The 23891-nt window shown below is 39.5% G+C and overlaps 1 protein-coding gene across 4 annotated transcripts in view; it reads right to left on the reverse strand.

Annotated features, from left to right (window-relative positions):
- Nucleotides 1-13410, reverse strand: part of CD2AP (CD2 associated protein) — a 167760-nt gene extending 154350 nt beyond the window's left edge. For 2 of the 4 annotated variants that reach the window (XM_069065804.1, XM_069065805.1), the window contains exon 1: nucleotides 12962-13402. In XM_069065804.1, the coding sequence (XP_068921905.1) occupies nucleotides 12962-12965 (4 nt within the window). In that variant the 5' untranslated portion in view covers nucleotides 12966-13402. Of the gene's footprint in view, nucleotides 1-12961 lie in introns of all 4 variants that reach the window. The other 2 variants (XM_069065803.1, XM_069065802.1) reach the window with 2 other exon arrangements.
- Between the last annotated feature and the right edge of the window lie 10481 nt (nucleotides 13411-23891).

The raw sequence follows: 23891 nt of genomic DNA on the forward strand, positions 1-23891 counted from the left end.
TGCTATTCACAACCTTTCCCAAAGCTATCTTTCCAGCTTCATTGTACATTACTCTCCTTCCTGAATTCTAATTATTGCTATTCACAACCTTTCCCAAAGCTATCTTTCCAGCTTCATTGTACATTACTCTCCTTCCTGAATTCTTCAAGCCAATTCTAAATTAGCTTTCTCTCTGTTCTTCACACACGACACTTGATATTCCAATCTCTATGGCTTTATACTGGATGTCCCCCATACCTAGATTGTACTCCCTCCTCACCTCATCTCACTTCACAGAAGAGGGAGCTTGCTAGATGGTACAGTGGGTACAGTGCTGCTGAACCTGTAGTTTGGAAGACCAGAGTTTAAATCCTGCCTCACATGTCCTAGCTTTATGATCCTAGGCAAGTCCCCTAACATCTCTGTGAATATTGCCTCATCTGTAAAGTGAGTAAAACAGGACCTACCTTACAGGGTTATTGCAAGAATCAAAAGAGATAACATATGTAAAGTGCCATATAAATACTTGCTATGAATATGGCAGACTTCTTTTCTTTCAAGATGCGGCTCAAGAAACACATCTGACATGAAGTCTTTCCTAAAGTCCTCAACTGCTAATGCACTCCCCCTCAAACTACCATGGATATAACTACTTTGTATTTGTTCTATTTATATGTATTCTGGTCTAAGCACAAGCAAGGTGGGCTTTTTATTGTTTTCTTTTTGGAGTCCAGTTGCCCAGGCTCAGTTCAATCAGGGAGCCAAGTCTTTGTCATATATTCTGGGAGGTTGGCATTTTGCTTTGGGGGTTTGCTTATGAGAATGACCTTTTGATTCCTTGGACGGAAGGGACTCTGAGTAGCCATTTGTTAAGAGCTCTACCCCTCCTTTACTTCCCCTCCCCCCCAACTTAAGAGGTTTGTGCTCTCAAAGCATGTATATAGGTGGCTGTATTACTTTGTTCAGACAGTAGGAGCCCTATCTGTTGAATCTCTGTGCTAATTTCTCTGCTTGTATTTTCTACTTGTCTGTTAATTAAAGTAAGATAGCTAACCCTTTAAAATTATCTTTCCTTTAGCAAAGCAGAGCAAAGAACCTGTGCTAGCAGGTCATCCTGGGTGTGCTAGGGCGCTTGCTAACACATCTGGGTATATAATGTGTGTGTATTCTTGTTGTCTATTTAGTTGTATTTGTTTATTTAGTTGTATTTGTTGTCTATTTAGTTGTATTTGTTGTCTATTTAGAATGTAAACCCCCACAGTGGGGGCGATTCTGTTAATTGTATTTCTATATCCCCAGTGCCTCAAACACTTTTGATTGACTGCGAAGATAATAAAACTGAGCAATGAGTTAGGTCACCTCCTATAGCAGGCCTACACAACATATGGCCCACTGGCCACTTACAACCTGCCAAAGGATTTCAGAAGGCCCATGGAAAATACAGAAGATATAAAAGAAAGTAAAGATGTAATGAGTGATTTCTCCATGCCCCATCTTCCACTAGTCACCATTATTAGTAACTTTGGCAGGTGGGTCGACACTGTGCACTCACTCCTATTTATCACATGACCCACAGCAATTAATCATCAGTCTGTAGTCTGAGAGGGGCAATTTCATGACAAATAAAAATCTTAAGGAGTAAGTGCAATTAATTGATATTAACTGAAATTTCCCTTTTTGTAATATGGTTTATTTGCAAAATAGTTTAATCATTAATTATATCTTTACTTGGAAAGTGAGCCACTAAAAACCTGTGGCCCAAAGAACTTTAGCCTATTTTAATTTTGGCCTCTATGTAACTATCATGTTGTGCAGATCTGTCCTACAGGAAGAGGAGAGCAAGTCAGATTCCTATAAGAAATAGCAAATGTCTTACCCCCAAGCTTCTCTTTTAAACAAAGGCCCATATTTTTAATACCAATATAATTCTTGTAATTTTGTATGGTGGGAAATCTGGAATACTATGATCCCTGAAGAACTAAAGTTGAAGATTACCCTAAGATCAAAAGAGAGGTCCCTAATAATCAAGAGCAGGCTGTAACATATTACTAATAAGGAATTATAAAGGATAAATGATATAAAAAACAGAAAAGAAAAATGGGTAAAAATGAAAATGAGCTGATCACATGGTAAGAATAAGGACAACTAAGAGACAGCCTTCATGCTTCACTGGTGTTTTCATGATGTTAACAGAAAATAAGGAAGGTACACAACATAAGTTTAAACCCCCATGAACTCATGGGAGGACAGGTGTTAAGAGATGCATATAGGTTATTATCTGCTTCACAGAAAGGAATACCCAACTTGATGAGATCAAAGTCTATCCGAGTCTTTCACTTTACAGCTGGATGTTTTATTTCCATAACAACATAATTTCAGTGAGAATATCTATTTTGTTCCATTCTTCTTTTATATCTTCTAAATATATTCTAGAGCCTCTGCTGAGTCCTCCAAATTTCTTGATTGATGACAACCTGTGGCCTTATCACATAAAACCAGTAATACAATCACCTAAGTCAGTGAATGAAGCTACTAAGGACTTGGCCACTCCTACAGAAGACAAATTAGGAGCTTCAATTAAGAAACTGCAACTAGACTGACCAGAATGAGAGGCTTAGAGAAAGAAGTTGTTTGGAGGGGGTGAAGAGAAGCCTTTCCTGAAAAACAGAGACTTACAGACATCTCAAAGTAAGGCTGTGAGCTTGGTCAAGTCTTGCAATAGTTATGTGATTTCTTCTAGTCTCAGAAAAATCACCAGACTGACAGCTTGAGCAAACCAAACTCAGGAATAAGAATTCCTGTGACACCAGAGAAAAGAACTTTTATGAGAGCAATTCCTTTTCAATAGTACAAGGTCTCATAGCTGGAAGGGGTCATCCAAGCCAACTCACTTCTGAACAAGAATTCCTTCTACAGCATCTCCAACAAGTTATCTGCTTATCTACTCCAACAAACCCTTACATCCTCATCACAGTGAAATCCAGTGAGAAACTACAAGTCAGTGATTTTTCCACCTGAGAAATGCACAAAAAGTCACCCATGCAATAGAAAAGGGAGGCCTGGAAACAAAGCCAAGATCTATAGATCCTAGTCCAACCAAGCAGTAAAAGTAGACTGCAACCTGCAAAAGCAAAGCATCAGGTGCACTTTTTCTACTGCAAAAGCCCAGGATGGAGAACTTGGAAGTGCTATAGTGCTGAGGTAGCAAGCACCCACAGCCTCTTACCAGGACAATCCTAGCCCAGGTGCTCTGAAGTTTCTGACATGCCCTGAGATGCTAGGGAGGGCCCTGAAGATCCAGCTCTGAACCTTACACATTCAAAGAGGCCTAATCTCAGGATGTGGAGGTCAGTGTAAAAACCAACATGATTCACCCTGCATGCTCAGCCAACCCATCCAGAAACTCATTAAGGGATATACTAGCACAAATCCCCAATCCAGGAACTAAACCTGAAGAGGTGAATAAACTATAGATGAAAACATCAAACACTATCCTATCTAGAGAGCCTCCAAATGAAGGAACAAGCAACTCTTTAACTGTAAACACAGACTCAAAGGAAAAAAACAGATTTTCTACAGGGACTATGTGAATTCCTAGAAGAAATGAAGAGATAAAAAAAAAAAATGAAATAAAAGCCCTGAAGGAAAGAATTGAAAGTAGAATAAGTAGCTTAGAAGATAGTAAACCTTACCCAAGAAGAAAAGTCCTTAAAAACTGGAACAGACCAAACAGAAATCAAAGATTCCATGAAACAGCAAGAACTATTAGAACAAAATGAAAAGACTGAAAAACTAGAAGAAAATATCTGTAACAAAAACAATTGACTTAGAAATCATAAATGGTGGGGCAGCCAGGTAGCACAGTGAGTAAGAGCACCGGCTCCAGTGTCGGGATGACTTGGGGATCGAATCCCGGGCTTAGACACTTAGCACCCACCCAGAAACACCTGGCTGTGTAACCTTGAGCAAGTTACTTAACCCCAATTGCTTAGGGGCAGCCAAGTGGCTCAGCGAGTAAGAGCACCGGCTCCAGTGTTGGGAGGACCTGGTGATCGAATCCTGGGCTCAGACACTCAGCACCACACCCAGAAATAAGTGGCTATGTAACCTTGAGCAAGTTACTTAACCCCGATTGCTTAAAAAAAAAATTAAAAAAAAAGAAATCATAAATGGAAACTTCCCAGATTTATCAGGATCAGAAGAAGGCAGAGAGTAAAGAAAGAATACACAGGTCACCTCATAAAATAAATCCCCAAATAAAAACTTCCAAGAATGTTAATAAAATTCAGAACTCCCGTGTCAAAGAGAAAATATTACATGAATCCAGAACTACTTAAGTAGTTCAAGTACCAAGGAATAATAGTCAGGATCACACAACACTTGGCAGCTTCAACTCTCAATGAGAGATCTTAGAATACAATATTTAGAAAGGCAAAAGAGATGGGCTTGTACCGAGAATAAGCTATTCTATAAAACTTGGTATGATCCCATGTGGGAACAAATGGACATTAAATGAAACAGAAGATTTTCAAGAATTTTGGGTGGAAAAACCAGAGCTGAGTAGGAAGTTTGGAATACAAACACATGAATTCAGAGAAATCTAGAAAGGTAAATGTATTGGAACAATTGAAAGGAATTACTGTATGATGTAATGCTAACACTTTTTGGGGGGTGAGGGGGTTGCAGAAAAATTTTTTTGGAGGAGGGAAGGCAAGAAAATTGGGGTTAAGTGACTTGCCCAAGGTCACACTTCTAGTAAGTGTTAAGTGTCTGAGGCGGAATTTGAACTCAGGTTTTTGATTCCAGGGTGGATGCTCTATTCACTGACCCACCTAACCACCCCCAGAGTAGAAATTTTTAAATAGCTCTGAGAGAACCATAATGTGTTCAGATGATATTGGAGTTAAGAGGGAAAAAAAACAGGTTCTGGAAGTAGTGGTTCTAGTCTTAGGGTTTGAAGAGAAATAAGAACAAGGTAGGGTAAAAAGAAAGGAGGAGGGGGTAAGGCTGGATATTTCTCATACTTAGCGCACATGAGAAGTGTATATATAAATGGACAAAGTTTTGATTGAGAAATACTGGGAACAGAGGGGAGGTTATTAAGAGGGAGAAATATTAGGGAAGAAAGAGTCACAAGAAAAACATATTTCCTGATCCTAAAGTAGGGGGCATGATGGAAGAGGTAGCTAGGCAGTGCAAGTGGATAGAGTAGTAGATTTGAAATTAGAAAGACTCATCTTCATTGGCTTCAAATGTGGCCTCCAATACTTACTAGCTGTGTGATTCTACCATGGGTGGACAACTAGTGTCCTCAAGTTTGGATTCAATCAAAGGACTAAGCTTGAGGATTTAAGATGGCCACATGTGGCCTCAAAGCCACAGGTTCCCTATCCCTGCATCTAGGCTAGTCACAACTCCAATTGCCTCAGTTCCTCATGTAAAATAAGCTGGAAAAGGAAATGGCAAACCATTCTGGTATTTTCACCAAGAAAACCCCAAATGAGGTCATGAAGAGTTAAAATGATGGAAGAAGGGGCATTAATAGAGATGTCCAAAGTAGTGTAGCAATGGCTGGCCTGCACACCCTCATTAAATGAAGGTTTTGGCAGGAGTTCTCCTATCCAACTTCCAGAGGGGCCTCAAGAACAGCAAACACTGATAAGGTATAAGGAGAACAATTTATACAATTACAATATTGCAAAGAAAACAGTTTTTAAGGACTTAAGACCTCTGATCAATGCAATGGCCATTTACGACTCCAGAAGACAGATAATGAATGTACAAATTTGCTTCATTTCACTATACTTACTTCATATGGAGGAGTATTCCAGGTGAGGGGAGAAATTGAATGGTGATGCAAAAAGAAAAAACAAAATAATATCAAAGAAATATTTAAAAATACAAAGAACAAAGTTCAGTTTCATATATAATCCTCTTGTTCTGTTCTTTGTGTATTAAAACAGTCCATGCTTCTCAATGTTTAAATTCATAATAATAAAGAAAAATGTCTAAAAAGAAGACAATGTATACAACTTTCTTCATAAAATTTTCCTTAATCAGCCTACTCAGTTCTAAGCATACAAACCTCTCTTTCAAATCTGTTATAGCTTTACATATAGCTCCTTTCAAATGATCCTACCCTTTTCATTGAGAAAAATGATGCCAGACACTCAAAAACTTCAATCACATCCATCTAGATATTAGTCTGCTTTTCTCTCCCATCTACAAGATTTCTAAAAGTTCTAAGCTTTTTCAAAATGTGTTACCAATGAACCTGAGTTGGCCTGGACCTACCCTCAAAACAGATTTTACCATCTTTTGGCCCCTACTTCTTAGGCAATAGGATATATTTTTGACAGACAATGCAAATGGACAATGGGGCCCAGAACTGAAGAGGCAAATGGGCAGCACTGACTTTGAAAAATTTTAAAGTTCTTTTAATAACCTCAAGCTCTCCCTGAAAACAGAGATCATATCTTTTAAAACATCAATATTTTCCAAAGGACATTATATGGCTGCAAGTCACAAACAACTATAAGACCCAGAGAAAGTTGAACATCACCCCAGGAACAATGGAAAGGAGCACTAGTGGGCACCAGAAGGCTGCAACACATTGCAAACCAGGAAATGTGAAGAACTGTAAAGGATGTCATAAAATAATTTATGAGCAAAAAAGGATAGACAGGTCACATGACAAGAACTAGAGCTATCCATCCAAATGACAGCCTTCATGCTTCACTGGTATTTTTACAAAATTAAAAAAAAAGTCACCCACATTTGGCAGACACCCTCATGTGATGAACATATGAAAAGACATGAGTAGGAGTTTAACAGGATACAGGCATGAGTTCTGAACTAAAAGACTAGGAAAAGTCTCCTGCAGAAGTTGGGCTCTGAAGAGAGACTTAAAGGAAACCAAAGAACTGTTATATGTTCAAGGGTCCGCAACAAGTCCAGTGTCACTGGATCATAAAATACATAATGGGGAATTAAAAAAAAAAAAAGAAGAGGAATAAAGAGTAAGAAGCCTTCAAATATAGACACAACCACTCTTCCAAATCTTTTCATCACTCCTCAAACTTTCCTTGTCTGACAGAATGTTGTCTAACATATTTTACTGAAAAAATTGAAGCTATTCCCTGAGAGCTCTGTCTTCTCCCCTCTTCCTCTAATATCACCCAGATGCCTCTAACACTATCTTCTCCTTCACAAATTTCACATATAGAAGTTGCCCATCTCCTTGCCAAAGTTAATCCATCTAACATGCACAAGTGATCTCATTCCAATCTGTCTCCTCCAACAGATTCCCTCACCATCTCCACTCTCTCATATATCTTCAATCTCTCTGGTCTACTAACTGCTTTCCTACTCCTACAAATATGCCCATGTCCATCTTCAAAAAATCCTCACTTGATCCAGCCAGCCACATTAAACGGTAGTCCCATATTTCCCCAGCCTTTTGTAGCTAATGTTCTTGAGAAGTTCATAGGTGCCTCCACTTCCTCTCCTCAACTCTACAGACTGGCTTCCAACCTCATTTACTGAAACTGCTCTCTTCAAAGTTACTAATATCTCTTCATTGCCAAATCTAATGGCCTTATTTCAGTCCTCATCCTTCTTGCTTTCTCTGCCAACCTGAACTATCTCTCCTTCCATATTCTCCCCCAACCTTACCTATTATTGTCAAGGGCACTAGCATCCTCCCTGTCACCAAGGACTGCAATTCAGGTGTAATCCTTGACTCTTCATCCTCCTCCATGCAAGCCCATATCCAATCTATTGTCAATGCCTGTCACTTTTACATCTCTCAAGAAAATCCCACTTTCCTCTCTCCTTTCTGACACTGACACCACCCTGCTGCGGGTGGCCCCCATCATCTCATACCTGGATCACTGCAATAGCCTAGCCAGTTAACTGCTGCCTGACCCAAGTTTCTCCCCACTTCAATCCATTCTCCATTCAGTTGTCAAAGCAATCCTCCCAAAGCCCAGGTCTTACCATGTCAACCTCCTGTCCCCCTCAATAAATTCCAGTAGCTCCCTATCACCTCCAGAAGAAAATTCAAAATCCTCTATTTGGCATCCAAAGCCCTTCATAACCAACCCACACTTTGCAACATCTTACACCCCACCAGGTATACTGCGCTTCCTTGCTGTTCTGTGAACAAGACTTCCATCTCCAACTCTGGGTATTTTCACTGGCTGTCCCCCTCATCTCTACCTCCTGGCTTCCTTCAAGTCCCAGATAAAATTTCACATTCTATAGTTAGCCTTTCCTGACTTCTCTTAATTCTCATGTGTTTTCTCTAATTGCTTATTTCCAACCTGTCTTGGATGTAGCGTGTTTTTACAGTTATTTATATATTGTCTCCCCCTGCAAGAACCAATTTTCACCCTTCTAGCTATCTACAGCACAGAGACTGGCAGGATAGCTTAATAAAGTTTTAATGATCAACTGAAGGGTTTTAAATGCTAAACAGCAATTTATATTTAATCCTGAAGGCAAAAGAGTGCCATAGGAATTCACTATGTAAGGGAGGGGATTGTTTGGAAATGGTCAGACCTGTGCCCCAAGAAAACCACTTTGACAGACTGGACTCTCGAAGAGACTTCAGGCAGGAAGGCCTACCAGAAGGACATTGAAACAATCCAGGTATGAGGTGATGAGAGCCTGCAGTAAGACAGTGAATTTGAAATTGGGGAGATGGGTATGTATATGAGATGTTATGCAGACAGAAACAAAAGGACCTGACAAAAAATTGGATACATGGAGTAAACTCAAAAGAGTTGTCAAGAATGATACCAAGGCTAGATAGAAATGACACCAGGGTGACTGAGAAGATGGTAGTGCCCTCCACAGTAATGCGGAAGTTGAGAAAAGGGGAGACTTCAAAGGCAAAGACAGTGAGTTTGGGACATTTTAAGCTTGAGATGTCTCCTGGTCAATCAGTTGGAAATGTTCAAGAGACAGCTGGAAATGTGAGACTAAAGCTCAGGAGAGAAGTTAGGCTAGATAAAGACCTGGGAATTATCTGCAAAGAGATAAATGACTCATGGAAGATCATAAACTCATAAAGATACCCCACAATAATCTCTTTCTTCCATGCTAGTTTTATGTTGTCTATCAGAAACACACCAACTATGGAGTTCCTCCAACTATGAAAATGTTTGCATGATATTGATAAAAAAAATATTTGGCGTTTTAGATGCTAAAGAATATTGTTTAACAATTTTAAAAATTTTCCTTCTGTGAAAAGGTCATCAATTCAAAGTTGTATATTTTCAGTTCAACATGGTATTAATTTACTTACTAAATTCTTTTTTTTCATAAACAGATAAGGTAAACTTCAGTCCAATCCCATTTCAAATAGTTTAATAAAGTTTTAATGATTGACTGTAATTTAGATCAGAGTGTAGAGTAAAACTACTTAAAATTTTACATAACTACAAAAACCCTTCTTCCCTATTGCTTTTTAATCAAAAAGCATTTATTAGAAGTATCTACTATATGCCATTTAAGGAGCTAGCTGTAAGTATTGCAGATGCTTTTCTGCATGTTTCAAAACTTGTACAAAAGCAAAATCAAAGTCCCTCTCCTCAAAGAGGGCCTCCTCCTACTTTCTAGACTATGTACACATTGAAGAATATAAAAGAATAAGTAAATGTAAAATAAATATAAGGTAGTGGAAAGATGGTGGTACCCATTACATAAATAGTAATATAGATGAAATAAGTTTTCATTGATTTATTCTAATATAATATATATTATACATTCTAATATATATTATGCCTAGTAACAAGTTGAAAACTATAATTTCTATTTTTCTGGTATTCTTTTCTGCAAACTTTTTTGTCTTGTCATTTTTGATTGCTATCAGAAAAATAACTAAAATGCACTGAGATAACTGTTACCTTATTTCCCAATTAATATCTGAAAATCAATTTTTTTATTATAAAATCACATTAAATCAACAACCAAAATTCTACTATCAAGAAGTCATTCTTTTTCCTTCCATTGATAGATAAGAACTGAAACAGAAAACTATTGACTGTCTTTGGGGAAAATAAGGAAGAACATACCTAGTACTTGCCATTTAGCAGTAAAATGTCCCTATCAACCTTAGCATAGGATGAATTTAAAATTCTCATATTTAAATTATAAAATAGATGAAGAGAATTTAAAATATTTTAAGTTAAAGTCTTTAGTACTAACAATTTTTACTTAATCAAAATAATTACATTAAATTATATTTTCAAAGTAATGACAATTTCATCATAGATGTTGAACTGGAAGGGATCTCAGAGACCATCCAATCCAAACCCCATATTTACAGAAGAAAAAAAGACTAAAGTCCAAGGAGGTTAGGGGATTTGTCCAAGTTCACACACATATTGTTAAAAGGCAAATACTACCTTAAATACAGGTTATTTCATTTGGGAAGTTTAACAAAACTTCAGATAGCAACATAAAATTCTAACTGTACATTTCTGTATAAACTGGCCAAAACTGAGCTTGAATTTTCAAAACCTTTTAATTGGTAAGTACTATTATAACTTCAAAATATTTTTTTCTCTGATACAACAGTCAGATTCATGATACAGTATCACCTCATCTATTATCTCGGCTTTCCTTCAATCTCACCAATCCAGAGCAGGATCAAGAATATAAGTAGAAAATGTCTCTAAACAATGAAAACATTTTTCATAAATTCCATGTACTAAATATGGCTTATTCTCACATTAAAGCCCTGCCCAAGACCTAATTCAAAACCTATTTACTCTTACTTGACACAGTATTTGAATAAAGACTTGCAGAATAAAGTTATATGATTTCCAAGCCAAAAACAAATTAGAAAAGGGGGTGGAGTTCTCCTACAATCAGCAACAGTAACAGCATCAGAAGTAACAGCATATAAGCAAGAGAAGGGATAGCAAAACTAATCAAAAACAAAAAGAGAAAAGTCTGAGGAATAAGAGTTAACTATCTGCCTACAAACCTTAATGTGTCCTAGGGTTGCCCCCATATTATAATACAATAATTAAATGTTCATAATTAAGACCCTAAATCGCCTTTTAAAAATTCAAACTACTTTTAGTGTATTTTTTTTAAGAAATCAGGGGAATACAGAGTACATTTTTTTTATTTCCATTTAAAAAAATGTTTAAGTGCCTGACCTCAATATTTGGTTGATATTAAAAGTTACTTATATTTCTAAAGCAAAAGAACATGCCAAATATTAACGTGAAAATAAACAAAACTTCTAATCTGGCATGCAAAGAAAGTCAGTAATTGCTATGCTGTTTTAGGAGATGGGTGACAAAACAGCATTACTTTTAATTCTTAGCTCTTACAAAATCATTCATTATCTCCAAAATTTACGGATTTGGAGCAACATCTTTATCAAGTACAAAGGATAGTTTGTTGGTGTTTTGTACCTTTTAAAAACAAAAAGCAACTCATTTCTTCTGAACACTTAACAGCATCCTCACACCATTCAAACTGAAGACTGTTTATTCCTGAGATTTTTTTTATACTTTGAATCACAGCAATTACAAAAAAGCAACATCCTCTTACCTCTTAAAAACTTCTTATGTACTTTAGTGAGTTATGGATGTTCTTAATATTTATAAAACTATTTTTTCTCATCAAATACTTGCACTATTTAAAGGAAAGAGCAATCTATTCCAGCCTACCAAGCACCCCGACGCCTGTTGCCCTTCTCTCTAGTAAGGAAGCTCACTTCCAAACAGGAAATCTCTTCTCAAAAGGTTCAAAATTTCAATCACATCAAACCCCAATAGAACCCTCAAGAGAATATCTGATAATTAACTGCCGACAACTGGCTAAAGTCTACGTCAAAAAACCGAAGTAAAAGTTTGTCTTCAAAGCCCTACATACATCACTTCCATAGAGAAGCCCAATTCTGAATAATTAAGGGAAGGGGTGTTTTACCAGTCAATACACACTTTTCAAAATCATTTTCTAAAAGAAGAGTGCTTAAACTGGGGAGGCCGTGACTTGGATTTTTCTTTTTTTTTTAAGTTTAGATACCTGTATTTCAATAATTTCCTTTGTAATCCTATGTACTCTGTGTATTTTAATACATTTTGTGAAAGGGTCCAGGGACTTCACCAAACTGCCATGACACAAGAAAAAAAGGTTAAGAATCCCTGTTCTAAGGAATAGTTCTGTTAGTGAAATTATCTCAAATGAAGGAATGATCGCTAGTTTTTTTTTGGTTTAGGGTTGTTTTTTGTTTTTTTTTTCCAATCGCCCTCCCCTATACTACGTGGACTGGGAAGGGAGGAGGTAAAGGGGCGGAGAGTAGTGTAGGTGCAGGGCGGGGGAAGGAAGAGAAGGAAAAGTAAAATCCTCAAAGGGTTCGAGGTTTGTTTCATTTGGGTGGTGGGAGAACAGAACAGGGTCAACCCAGGATCAACCATTCCTAAACCTCTCTACATGCTCCTAAGGGAAAAAAGGTTAGATTTCCGAGAAGGATAGAGGGGAGGGGAAAAAAAAAGAATAAAAACTTTAAGGAAACGAGGCCAAATCTCTAGCACTAGAAATTCCTATTTGAGGAGCACGATTTATGGGGAACAGAAACATCAAGGAGACTGAATGAAACTAGTAAAAATGGGAGAAGCCAAGGAGTCATTTAAACGCTTCTCATTCCAAGAAAGGATAAAGAGGAGTCAGTGGGGGAAGGGGAAAGGGTGCCTTCTTATCCCAAATCAGTGCCGAGGCCAGGGTGCCCGGTTCCCTCATTCCTACAACAGTGTCTAATTGGGGATGGGGGTGTCAAAGAGGTTGGGGGGGAGGGTGTAATTCCCTCTTTCCTTTCAAACTCCCCCCCACCCCAGCAGAGCTGGGAGCGAGGGCAGAGAAGCGAGTCTCCCTTAACACCCCCCCAACCCGCGCGCCGTCCCCGAGAAGGGGGGAAGGGCAAGAGACTCGGGGCGAAGGGCGGGGGGTGGTTTCTCACCCATGCTGGGGGCTCCGGGGCGGAGAAGCCCGATAGTGGCGGCTTCTCCTTCTCTTCTTCGGGTAGTGGCTTCAGGCAGCAGAAGCCGGGCTTCAGCCCCAGCTGGCGGTCGGTGTGCGGGGGCTCAGGCGGGGCGAGGCGGCGAGTCCATCCGCCCGCGCCTCCCTCCAGCCGGTCCAGTCAGTTAAAGAATCTGAGGAGGAAGAGGCGGCGGCGGTGGTGGAGGTGGTGGCGGCGGCCGAGGTGGTAGTGGTAGTAGTGGTGGTGGTGGTGGTGGCGGTGATGGTGGAGGTGGTGGCGGTGGCGGTAGTGGTGGAGTGATGGGGTGGTGGTGTGTTGGAGGTGGCGGTGTGGTGGTGGATCCTGCTATTCCACACCCTGAGCCGGGGCAGCGGCGGCGGCGACCAAACGCCCAGCCGTCCCTCCCCCCACCCAGCCAGCTCTTTTTCCCCCCTCCCGGCCCCCTCTGGCGGGTAGGTGGGGAGCTAGCCGGTCCCAAGCCCAAGGCTGCTGCTGCTGCCGCCGCCGCCGCCGCCGCCGGCGTCAGCCAACCCCTCCCCTCTCCAACTGCGGTGGAGAGGAGCGCGCGCTCGAGCTCCGCTGACTTGAGAGCCGGGACGCGGCCGCCAGGAGAAGGGGGTCGGGGACTTGTGGAAGGTGGGGGAAGTCTCGCGAGAACTCTTTTTTTTCCCTCCCCCTTCTCCCCGAAACCCCCACCCCCGCCCCACCTCCCCAGTTACTACTACCGCCCGCTCGGCAGTTGCCAGGTGAGGTGACGTCACATCCCCGAGTCTCCAGAGCTGCGTCCGCGAGGTGGGGGAGAAGGTCCGCGCGTGGCGTGGAGGGAGGTTGGCCATTGGAGGGGCGGTGGCGACGTGACAATCGATGACGTCGGGGCTGAGAGCCCCCTCCCCAGCCCTGGCTGTGCTTGGGAAGTCTCTGGACCTTTTGAGAGTGAAGGGGTGGGGATGGTGACGACGGCTGGGATTGTTTCTCCCACCCCGCCCCTTGCAGTGTGACCGGGCCCTGGGGAGTTGCTCCAGGCAGGAAAACTGAGCCTTCATTGCCCCAGTTTCGAGATCTTGCTATCCTAAGGGAAAACGGAAGGTGACCTACAAAGGAAGCAAGAGGAGAAGATTGGGGTGCAAGACAGGCTGGATTGGCTCCCCTGAGAACTCTCGGAGCCCTCACTCCTACCCTGGGGAGTCTTCCTTAAGATCCAGGACCTTGCCTGGTATTTTTCTTTTAGGACCCGCACTGTGGGCACCAAGCTGGTCAGGTTAAACAGCCAGGCTTTCAAAATAAATTACTGGGACCTCTTTGTGCCATTCAACCCAAACTCCTGTCTTCCAATTAATAACTGTAGAGAAGAAGCATCATGAGAGAGTGCTGCATTTGGGACCAGAAGACCTGGATTCAAACCCCAAATGCCATATGTTTGATTCAATTCAATAAACTATTATTAAGTGCCTACTATGTGCCAGGCACAGTCCTATATATTTATATGTGTACATATATGTATATATTATATGCATGCATGGATTGTCTACGTGTACGCATATACTTAATATAAAATCTTAGACACTAACCTCTTGGGGCCTCAGTGTCTTAAATATGTGACACTATGACTACTTAGGACCTTCCCTCTGAGATTTATCTCCCATTTAAGTTTCATTGAAATTATTTTTATATACATAGTAGGTTTTGCTCCTTGAAGGCAGGGACCTTTGATTTTTTTGTATCAAAGGCGCTTGACACAATACCTGGCCAAAAATAAGCTCTTAATAAATACTTGATAGTGATGTCTAAAGTTGTGCTTGATTAAGATATTTAGGTTAGGGGCTGCCAGGTAGCACAGCGAGTAAGAGCACCGGCTCCAGTGTTGAGAAGACCTGGAGATCGAATCCCAGGCTCAGACACTTAGCACCCACCCAGAAACAACTGGCCATGTAACCTTCAGCAAGTTACTTAACCCCAATTGCTTAGGGGCCGCCAGGTGGCTCAGCGAGTAAGAGCACTGGGCTCCAGTGTCGGGATGATCTGGATCAAATCCGCGTTCAGGTACTCAGCACCACACCCAGAAATAACTGGCCGTGTAACCTTCAGCAAGTTACTTAACCCCGATTCCTTTAAAAAAAAAAAAAAAAAAGATATTTAGGTTAATACAATGATCTTAAAAGTAAAAATAGCCCAAGACTCAAATTTAAAATTTAGTCATCTTTTATTTCTCAAGATGGAAACATGATTATTGTGATTAATAAATAGCCATTTTAATAAATATGGCAGGCACTGCCCTAGGTACTAAAGATACAAAGACAGAAGGGAAACAGTCCTTCCCTCAAGGAGCTTACATTCTATCAGGAGAGACAACATGTGGATATGTAAGAATATATGTGTATAGATATGTGTATGTTTATGTTAATATATGAATAACAAATACAAGTTTTTGAAGCACTGGCAGCTGTGGATAGGTAGGGTTTCATACAAAAGGTGGTGCTTGAATTGAGTTTGAAGGAAACATGGGATTCCAAAAGGCAGACATAAAGAGGGAGTTTATTCCAGCCACCTTTTACAGCACTGCAAAAAAAACAGGAAAGTGGGAGATAATTAGTTTAAGAAAAAGTAAGAGTGTCCATTTGACTGAACTGTAGTATTTGTAAAAGGGAGTAATATTTATGATCAGCACTATAGCCCTTCATAGAGGTATAGAAACAGGTCACCTTCAAGTTCCTTCCTTCCTTTCTTCTTTTTGGCTCTTAATACCAGCTCCATTAACCTTTGACTAAGCCTTTTTTTTTTTCAGGCACCTAAACTTATATATAAAAATTAATTGAGAAAGGTAAAAAGATTTTTCAACACCAGATATGTAAACAGTCATTCAAACATCTATTAAATACCTACACTCTACTTGCCAGGCATGTGCTAGGCATTCTGGATATAAACACAGAGAATGAAACATCCCTTTTCTCAAAGAGTTTACATAGGAAGTACTAATTGAAAGACTTCGGTAATCTTCCCACTGCATAATTCATTTATTCAACAAACATTTATTAAGCATTGTGGAATTAAAACAACTGGCCCTTACATTTTAGCCAAATCTACCAGACACATTATTTATTAAATATACAAAGAATTTTTGGAGATTCTGGTCAGGTTCTGGCTAACTCAAAAAAAAAAAAAAGACCTCCTTCTAGTCATTGTAAAACAAAAGATGAAATTCTACAGTTATGGTAAAATAAAAGTACATACTTTTTGTTTTTAGAATTACTAAATAAAAAAGATCAATGCCTAAATCTTCTTGGAACTAACTTTTTCTAAGGACTCAGTTTGGTCAATAATGAAAGAGTCAACTTAATTCATTTGGTTAACAAAGAAAGTCTTTATTGTAGAGGACTCTACAAATCTAACTAGTAGGTCTACCTCCTTTGGGTAAGCTTCACCAGACTTACCCTGTGGTGGAGGGAGAGAAAAAGACAGAGACAGAGTGCTCTAAATGACCTTTAAGGTCCCATTCATTTCTAAATCTGTGTTCCTATTTTCCCTAGTTTGGTTTTTCTTAGAATTCCTCATCCTTGACCCAATTCCTGGCTCTGGACTGGGAAAGTTTAACCTGTCCTCCAAACTCGAGTCATGCACTGCCACCACCACCCAATCTCTTAACCTGTCCATTATACATTCCAGTAAGAAGGAATGTTTTCCTCTCTAGACCCCTAAACTAGCTCACCTGAGTTTTCAAACCTTGTACCTACCTTACCTTAAATGAAGATCTCTATACTCTGACCCTTTCAACTCCCCCTAGTATGTTTTCCAAATCCCTGAAACAGATTCTGCTATCTAGATCTCTTTAGCCAATTCTCATTCAAATGGTCTCACTTGCTGCTTTCACAAATGTCAAAAGGACCCATGTGTGTCACAGTCTAGGTTCTAGTTATGAACTCATGTTCTTAGAGAGGTGATAGAGTTTGAATACCATTTCCATGTTCTTAGCTGTGAATCTAGTCAGTTTCCTTTCTAAGGGTGAAGGGTCACTAACCCAGAGTGGGCTGCCCTGTCAGGGGCAGGAAGAGGGGATTCTCAAGATTGTAAATTCTCAGTTGTTATAATAATAAAATTGGATATACATGTAAAAGTAGTATCAACATACTCTCAACTCACTTGCCACCTTCCTACCTAATAATCTAGCAAGGTCAAAATGTATCCTTCTTTAGGATATTTTTGCCTTTCTTTATGTCCCCAATGTTTAGAACATTGCCTGAAACATAGTAATCTGTTAATAAATGTTTTTTGACTAGTGGACCATACGTGTGCAGCGGAATACTGAAAGATATGGATGAGAAGATAGTGTAAGACCAAGTGGTGGGGACACTGAATACCAAAGTCAGAAGGGACATGCATGAGAAAGCTAGGGAAAGAACCCGAGGAGCAATGTGAAATATAGAAGAGTGAAAATAAGTATGATGCTACAGAGGCCAAAAGAGGAAGAAGTTTTAAGGAAGGGATGATCAGTTATAATGATGTAGTTTAGGGGTTTCTGGAATCCCCAAAATGTCAGGGAACAGGATAAATCTGCCTTAAAAGAATTCAAGCATTCAAACCTTCTTTCAGTGAAAGTGGCAAGGTTTTATTGTAGTGCCAACAGGTGCAGGTGAGATTCTTAGTGATCTGCAATTTAATGGGGGTGAAATTGATGCTTATATACAAAAGGACAATATAAGGATCTGGATGCTGACTGGGATTAAAGAGTGATAGTCTGGGGTGGACCAGCTGCAACACTGAAAGGACTATCAAACAGGCTAATTATGTGATCTAGATGACATTAAGGAATGATTGGTATTTGCAAGTAGGCTAAGGTGGGCCAAGAGCTACGGTGAAAGGATGTCAAGTAAGTTAATTGGGTGATTTAGGTGGGCTGGGGTGGGCCAGATGCTGTGGGCAGAGGCCAGTGATATGACCTGCTGAAAGGTATAGGGAAAATTCAGGAATTAGGTTGCTTTCAAAGACATGGTCTTTTCTTTTTAGGGGTCTGGGTCCCATCACCCCTTTAATAATAATAGATAACATTTATAAAATAGTAATGAGTTAGAATAAACAATTTATAAAGTTTAGTTATTATTATAACCCCACACTCTGGGGCTCTCTAGCTTTTGACTTACTCTTAACCTTTTCCCTTGTTCCTTCTTCCAAAATGCACCAATGTGGAAGAAAGATTATTTTTTTTTCTGCCCTGTCCTCCAATCAGGATCAGCTATGATCAGCAAATTAGAGTAGAAGTACATATCAGTAGGAGATATGGGAATTCAGAGACAACCATTTTTTAAATTTCTATTGGGCTTCTTGAATCCCAACCTTGCTTGTAAGAGAGGGAAATTTTGAATTTCCTAAAACAAATTATTTTGGAATCTAGCCTAGCTTTCAGGGAGAAATCCTGAACTATGCCAGTTGCCTCATGAGTATCCTCAAGTTCAAGAATTCCTAAATTCTACAATGAGTGTTTATAGTTTTACATGTCATACAAGGATCAATACAAGGAAATGGGGATGTTTAACCTAGAGATTGAAAGGCTGTGGAGACATGATTACTGTCTTTAAGTATTTACAGTAATGTCACATGGGAAAAAGACTGAACTCATCATCAAAGTTAGAGCCAAGAGTAATGGGCAGAAGTTGTAAAGGGATAAATTTAGCTTAATTTTAGGGGGAAAATACCAACAATTAGAACTTTCTAAAAGTGGAATGAGCTATTTCAAAAGGTTCTTCCTCATTGGAAGTCTTCAAGAAGAGGCTAGATGGTCACTTCTCAGATATATTGTAGTGGAGATACCTTATGGTCAAGAGTTGAACTAGATGGCCATGAGATACCATTTCATTCCATTCTACTTCCTTTCCCTGCCACATTTCATGTCTGTCCCATTACTCCAACAACTTTGTAAATATGAGTTACATTCAGATCTTCCTTTCTGTTTTGGCTACCTAGCACATATCTAACACCACCTACTGCTGACATTGCCCCTGGCTACCACTTCAAATTAAACACACAACATAAAGAACTTTACATTTTTTCTCTATAAGTCCTTTTCCTAACAGCTTCTTTGTAACAACATTTTCAGTTCTCCTAGTATCAGATATGGGAATTCAGTCCCTGTCTCAATCTTCTTCTCCACCTGAACCCCTAATATCATACCCTGGGAATTCAGTATATAGATTGATGTCCTCTCAAAACTCCTAGCCTTCAAGATCAAACCTCTTCATTTCATTAAAAATCATGACACCCTTCATTTCATCATCTCCTATAACTGCTCAATATCTGTTATTCAGAACTTAGAAATTATCCTATCCTTCTCTCTCCCTGTCATTCATATTCAATGATTCACTCCCCAACTCTCTTCCATAATTGCTTCCTAGTATTCTATCTTTTTGTTGCTGATATTACATATATACCAGGTATCCCAAAAATCTTAGTGCTACTTTAACAGCAGTTTTAAACCTACACTAAGACTTTTAGAATACATTTTTTTTCATTTCAGCAAGCAAATTCCTGCTTTTATGCTACCCTAACTTATTAAATTTGTATTTGCAGGCCAGTTGATGCCATTAACTTATTTGTTTAAAAGCAGCTTTGACTTTGTTCTCCTCCATCCCTTTAATATTGTACATTAGCTCTTGACATTTTCATGAAATGTAAATTGTTCCAATTAATTATTCCTCACCAAATCACCTCTTTCCTTTCTCTCTAGTCTCCCACATAGCTCATCAAATTGTGGAATATAGTCTCAGTGGTGTCAAACTCAAATAGAAAACAGTAACTAGTACATAAGGATCCCTGTAGGCTGTGAATAGACCTGGTTTAAAAATGTTATGTTATCTATGTTTTATTGTAGTTTTATTTATTTTTGTTAAATATTTCCCAGTTACATTTTAATATGGTTCAGGCCACACCCAGCAGTATTGAAGGCTTCATCTAGCCTCCTGGTCACATGGTTGATACTTCTGGTCCAGGTCATAGCAGGTAAAAGAAAGTAGTAAAGCATCTCAGACCCTCATCATTTCATGCCTGGACAATTATTAATAGCCTTCTGGTTGTCCTTCCTATTGCAAGTATTTTCCCACTCCAATCCATCTTTCACTGAGTTGCCAAAGTGATTTTCCTAAATCACAGATCTGACCATATTTTCCCCTTAACTTGCAGTGGCTCCCTATTTTCTCCAAAATCAAATATAAAATCCTCTATTTGTCTTTTAAAGTCCTTAACAACTTGGTCACTTCCTATCTTTCCAGCTTTCTTATTACACTTTACTCCTTTACATTTATTGTTCTTGTGTTAAAATTGTGTCTTGTTCCTGTCCCCCTGACAACCCCACCTCCCAATTTCTAATAAGTATAGTAGGTTTATAAGTAGCTAGTATAAAGGGGGCAATAACAGGAAGTAAGATGGCAAAGGAGAACCTGGAAGTCACATACAAACCATCCAAAGGATCAAAAGAGCATATTTTATAAATTGTATCATATATTAATCAAAATTCAAGTCATGGTAATATGGAAAGGGAATATAGGATAAGAATAAGAAGATAAAATAAGGAAAGCCAGGTTAGTCACTGCTGTCTGAGTCTTTTTAGCCTATAATGTGTAAATCCCAGATAAATTCCAGACTTCCACAGTAAAGACTAGTAGATCACCAAATGGTATTGATAATTTTGAGATGACATGGGCAGGTTAATTTTAAAGTTTTACTGACAATTTTGAAATGGTTTGGATATGCTAATGAACTGACATTGAGATGGTACAGATAAGTCTGTCCCCCCAAAAGAAAACCTAAAAATGAGGCTCCAAACTCCTGCCCTCTTCTCCCCTCCCCACCTCTTTCATCTTCATCGAGTCTATGGTAGCTAGTGCTCCCAGTTCTATTTAATTGATGATTATGTGATCATTATTCTATGCCTTTCTCCCTCCCCATTTTCTTCCCATCATTGTCTGCCTTCCTTCATGATCCCATGCCCTATCCCCATGCCATCTGTTTCTATACCCCTTTCACCACTTGTCTCTACTTTCTGTGCTGTTTTCCCTCACCCTCTGTGTTTGCAGTGTGATTACAACCCCATTTCCCACTGCCATTGTGGTATTTCACAAAGAACTGGGCATGCCTGCCCCCATTTCATAATTTTATAAATCAATTATCAATTCACTACTCTACGTTCCATCAATATTGGCCTCACTTTTCCTTTAACAAAACAATCTACCAACTCCTTGCCTTTCAATTGTCTTCCATGCCTGGAACACTCTCCCTCCTCACCTCCATCTCTTAGAATTTCTAGCTTCCTGAAAGACTGAGTTCAAATCCCACATTCTACAGAAGAGCTTACAAGGTTTCTCCTCCCTCCCATACTCTTGTTAGTGTCTTTCTTCTGAAATTACTTCCCATCTACTCTCTACAGATCTTGTATGTACATAATTCTTTACATGTTGTTTCTCCCATTAGAATGTGAGCTCTTTGAGGACAGGGGCAATATTTTTGCTACTTTTTTTATCCTCAGCACTTGACATAGTGCTTGACACATAGTAGATGCTCTGACATGAACAACTGCCATTTTTATTTATAGATGGGTCACATTTTGGATATGGCCTTCTTGCCATCTTTCTTCCATACTGAGAACACATGAGGTTTAGGAGTTCTTAAATTATAACAAGGCCTCAAATTTGGGGCTCATTTCCAAGAAAGTATCCTACTTTTCATTATACATCCATGCCTATTATGACCAAGCCAATTTTTTTAAGCTTATTTAATTTTGCACTTATGCTTGTCTTCTCCCCTGACCACAATACCTGCTTACAGCCTGCACCCCACAGCCATTATCTTTGGAAGTGACCCTTGTGGAGATTCAACCTAGAAAATTTGCCTCTTCAGGTGTTGTAGTCCCTGATTCAACAGCTACAGAAATTAAAGACCTGGAAAAGAAAGTTCTCACCACCAAAGTCCTTTGTACCATCAAATGGTTCAATATCAGAAATATATATGTGGTTTTTATGAATGAAAGTGAAATTAAAGAAGATGCAGTACCATTTGCTTTGCTGCTACATCCTAAGATCCACTGGACCTTTCCATCTGCCTTGCAGCTGAAACTTCCCACATATGTTATCTTTTCCTATTGGGATGTGAGCTCCTTGAGGGCAGGGACTGTCCTACTTTTCTATTGGTGTCTCCAGTGCTTTGCACATAGTAGACCCTCAATAAGTGTGTTTTCATTTGTTCATTCCCAACTAGATTATGAGCTCCTTGAAGTAATGTAATAAAAACTGGGAGTATTGGGGAAATTGAGAGGATTATGACAGCAGGTGATTAATTGTGGGAATTGAGTCAAACGCGCTGACTTGCGACTCAATTCTGGAGCTAGCTCAGTGCCCTTTCTGTTCAATTATAGTTCTAGTTCAAATTCTATCTTGTGGGGAAAAAAAAAAACTTTATTCAATTGTAGGAATTGGGAGAAAATGTATTGTATTGTATTATTATTTGGCTAGGAAATTGGACCACCTCCACCTGCTCCTAAAACAAGGACCTATGTTATACTGACCAAAAACTGGATCAGACTCAAACAATCATATATCTCAAGCAGCCATATGTCCTATCTGAAAATTGGCCCCATACTGATGAAGCCATCATTGTCTCCATGTTTCTTTGACTGCGCGTCGATATTTGGGAGGAGCAGGACGCCTCTTTTTCTGATATCAGGGGAATTACACCTGTGCACTCTTTCCCCCCAACTTGGAAAGTTCCTACTCTTTCATCCAATTGGAAATCAGATTACCTAATGTTTTATTGTTTCCTTTAAATTAATTGACGTCAATTAATTGTTTGTGATGTATAAAATTCTATCTCCCCCTGTATTCGGGGTCCAGCCGTAAACTGAGGAAGGGACCTAGTCCCAATTTGTTAGGAAGTTAGCATGCATTGCTTAGCAAATCAATGTGCTAGGAAGCTTGAACCTTTGTTTCCTTGGTCATTTCATTTTTTACCCACCAGAGTATTAATTCTTAGTGTGCTTGGTTGAATTCAGTACCGTTAACTGTTTAGTAAAACTGCCACACAATGTGTCTTAATAAAAAATAAAGTTCCATTCACAGATATTTTCCTACAGTATTTGAGTACAATTACCTAACAGAGAAGTATATGGGTTTATCTGCCCCTGAGACCTGCTGATACCCCACCTAGAGTTGGGCCAGGAGCAAGGACAACTTCACAGATTCCTGATCTTTGAAAAAGGATGCCTGATCCTGCTCAGGAACTTAAGTTTTTATGTTTCTCTCCACTATGGGATCACAGTGCTTTAACCCCGACACATTGGGGTGGGGCAGGGAATAGTCATAAGCCTTGTTCCTCACTACCATTTCAGATCTTTCTTCTAACATCACTTAGCAACCTATCCTCCTTTGAGGTTCATTTCATCTATTTATATCATCTACTAGTCCCCAGATTTTTCTTCTCTCCTTTCTTAAGAAGTTCAGGCCCTGATACAGCATTTCCCTCTACCACCACCTCTGATATCATTATTCTGGGACATCAACAAATACAGTGATACCTCCTTAAAACACCCTGGCCTTCAAAACACATAACTATTTCACTTAACACTTGAAAATTACACCCTTCATTTCATCATCACTTGCACTGCTCAATATCAGTGACTCAGAACTCAGAAATTCCTCCTTCCTATCACACTGTCCTATCCTTCCCCCTCCCTCTGCCTCATTCTTCCATACCTGCTCTATGTCTTTAACATAATATCAGGTCTCTCAGTCCCTCCCTGCTCTCCAAATCCATCCCTCTCAATCCATCCCTGCTCTAGCTTGCTTTCTTCCCTTAGAGACCTGTGCTATAGGAAAATCACTTTGGCAGCTGTGTGGAGGATGAATTAAAAAGTAAGAGACTTGAGGCAGGGAAACCA

The sequence above is a fragment of the Petaurus breviceps genome, unplaced genomic scaffold, assembly GCF_028583685.1.
Source record: "Petaurus breviceps papuanus isolate PSGF00001 unplaced genomic scaffold, PetGlider_PUasm1.0 90701, whole genome shotgun sequence".
In the NCBI taxonomy this organism is placed as follows: Eukaryota; Metazoa; Chordata; class Mammalia; order Diprotodontia; family Petauridae; genus Petaurus; species Petaurus breviceps.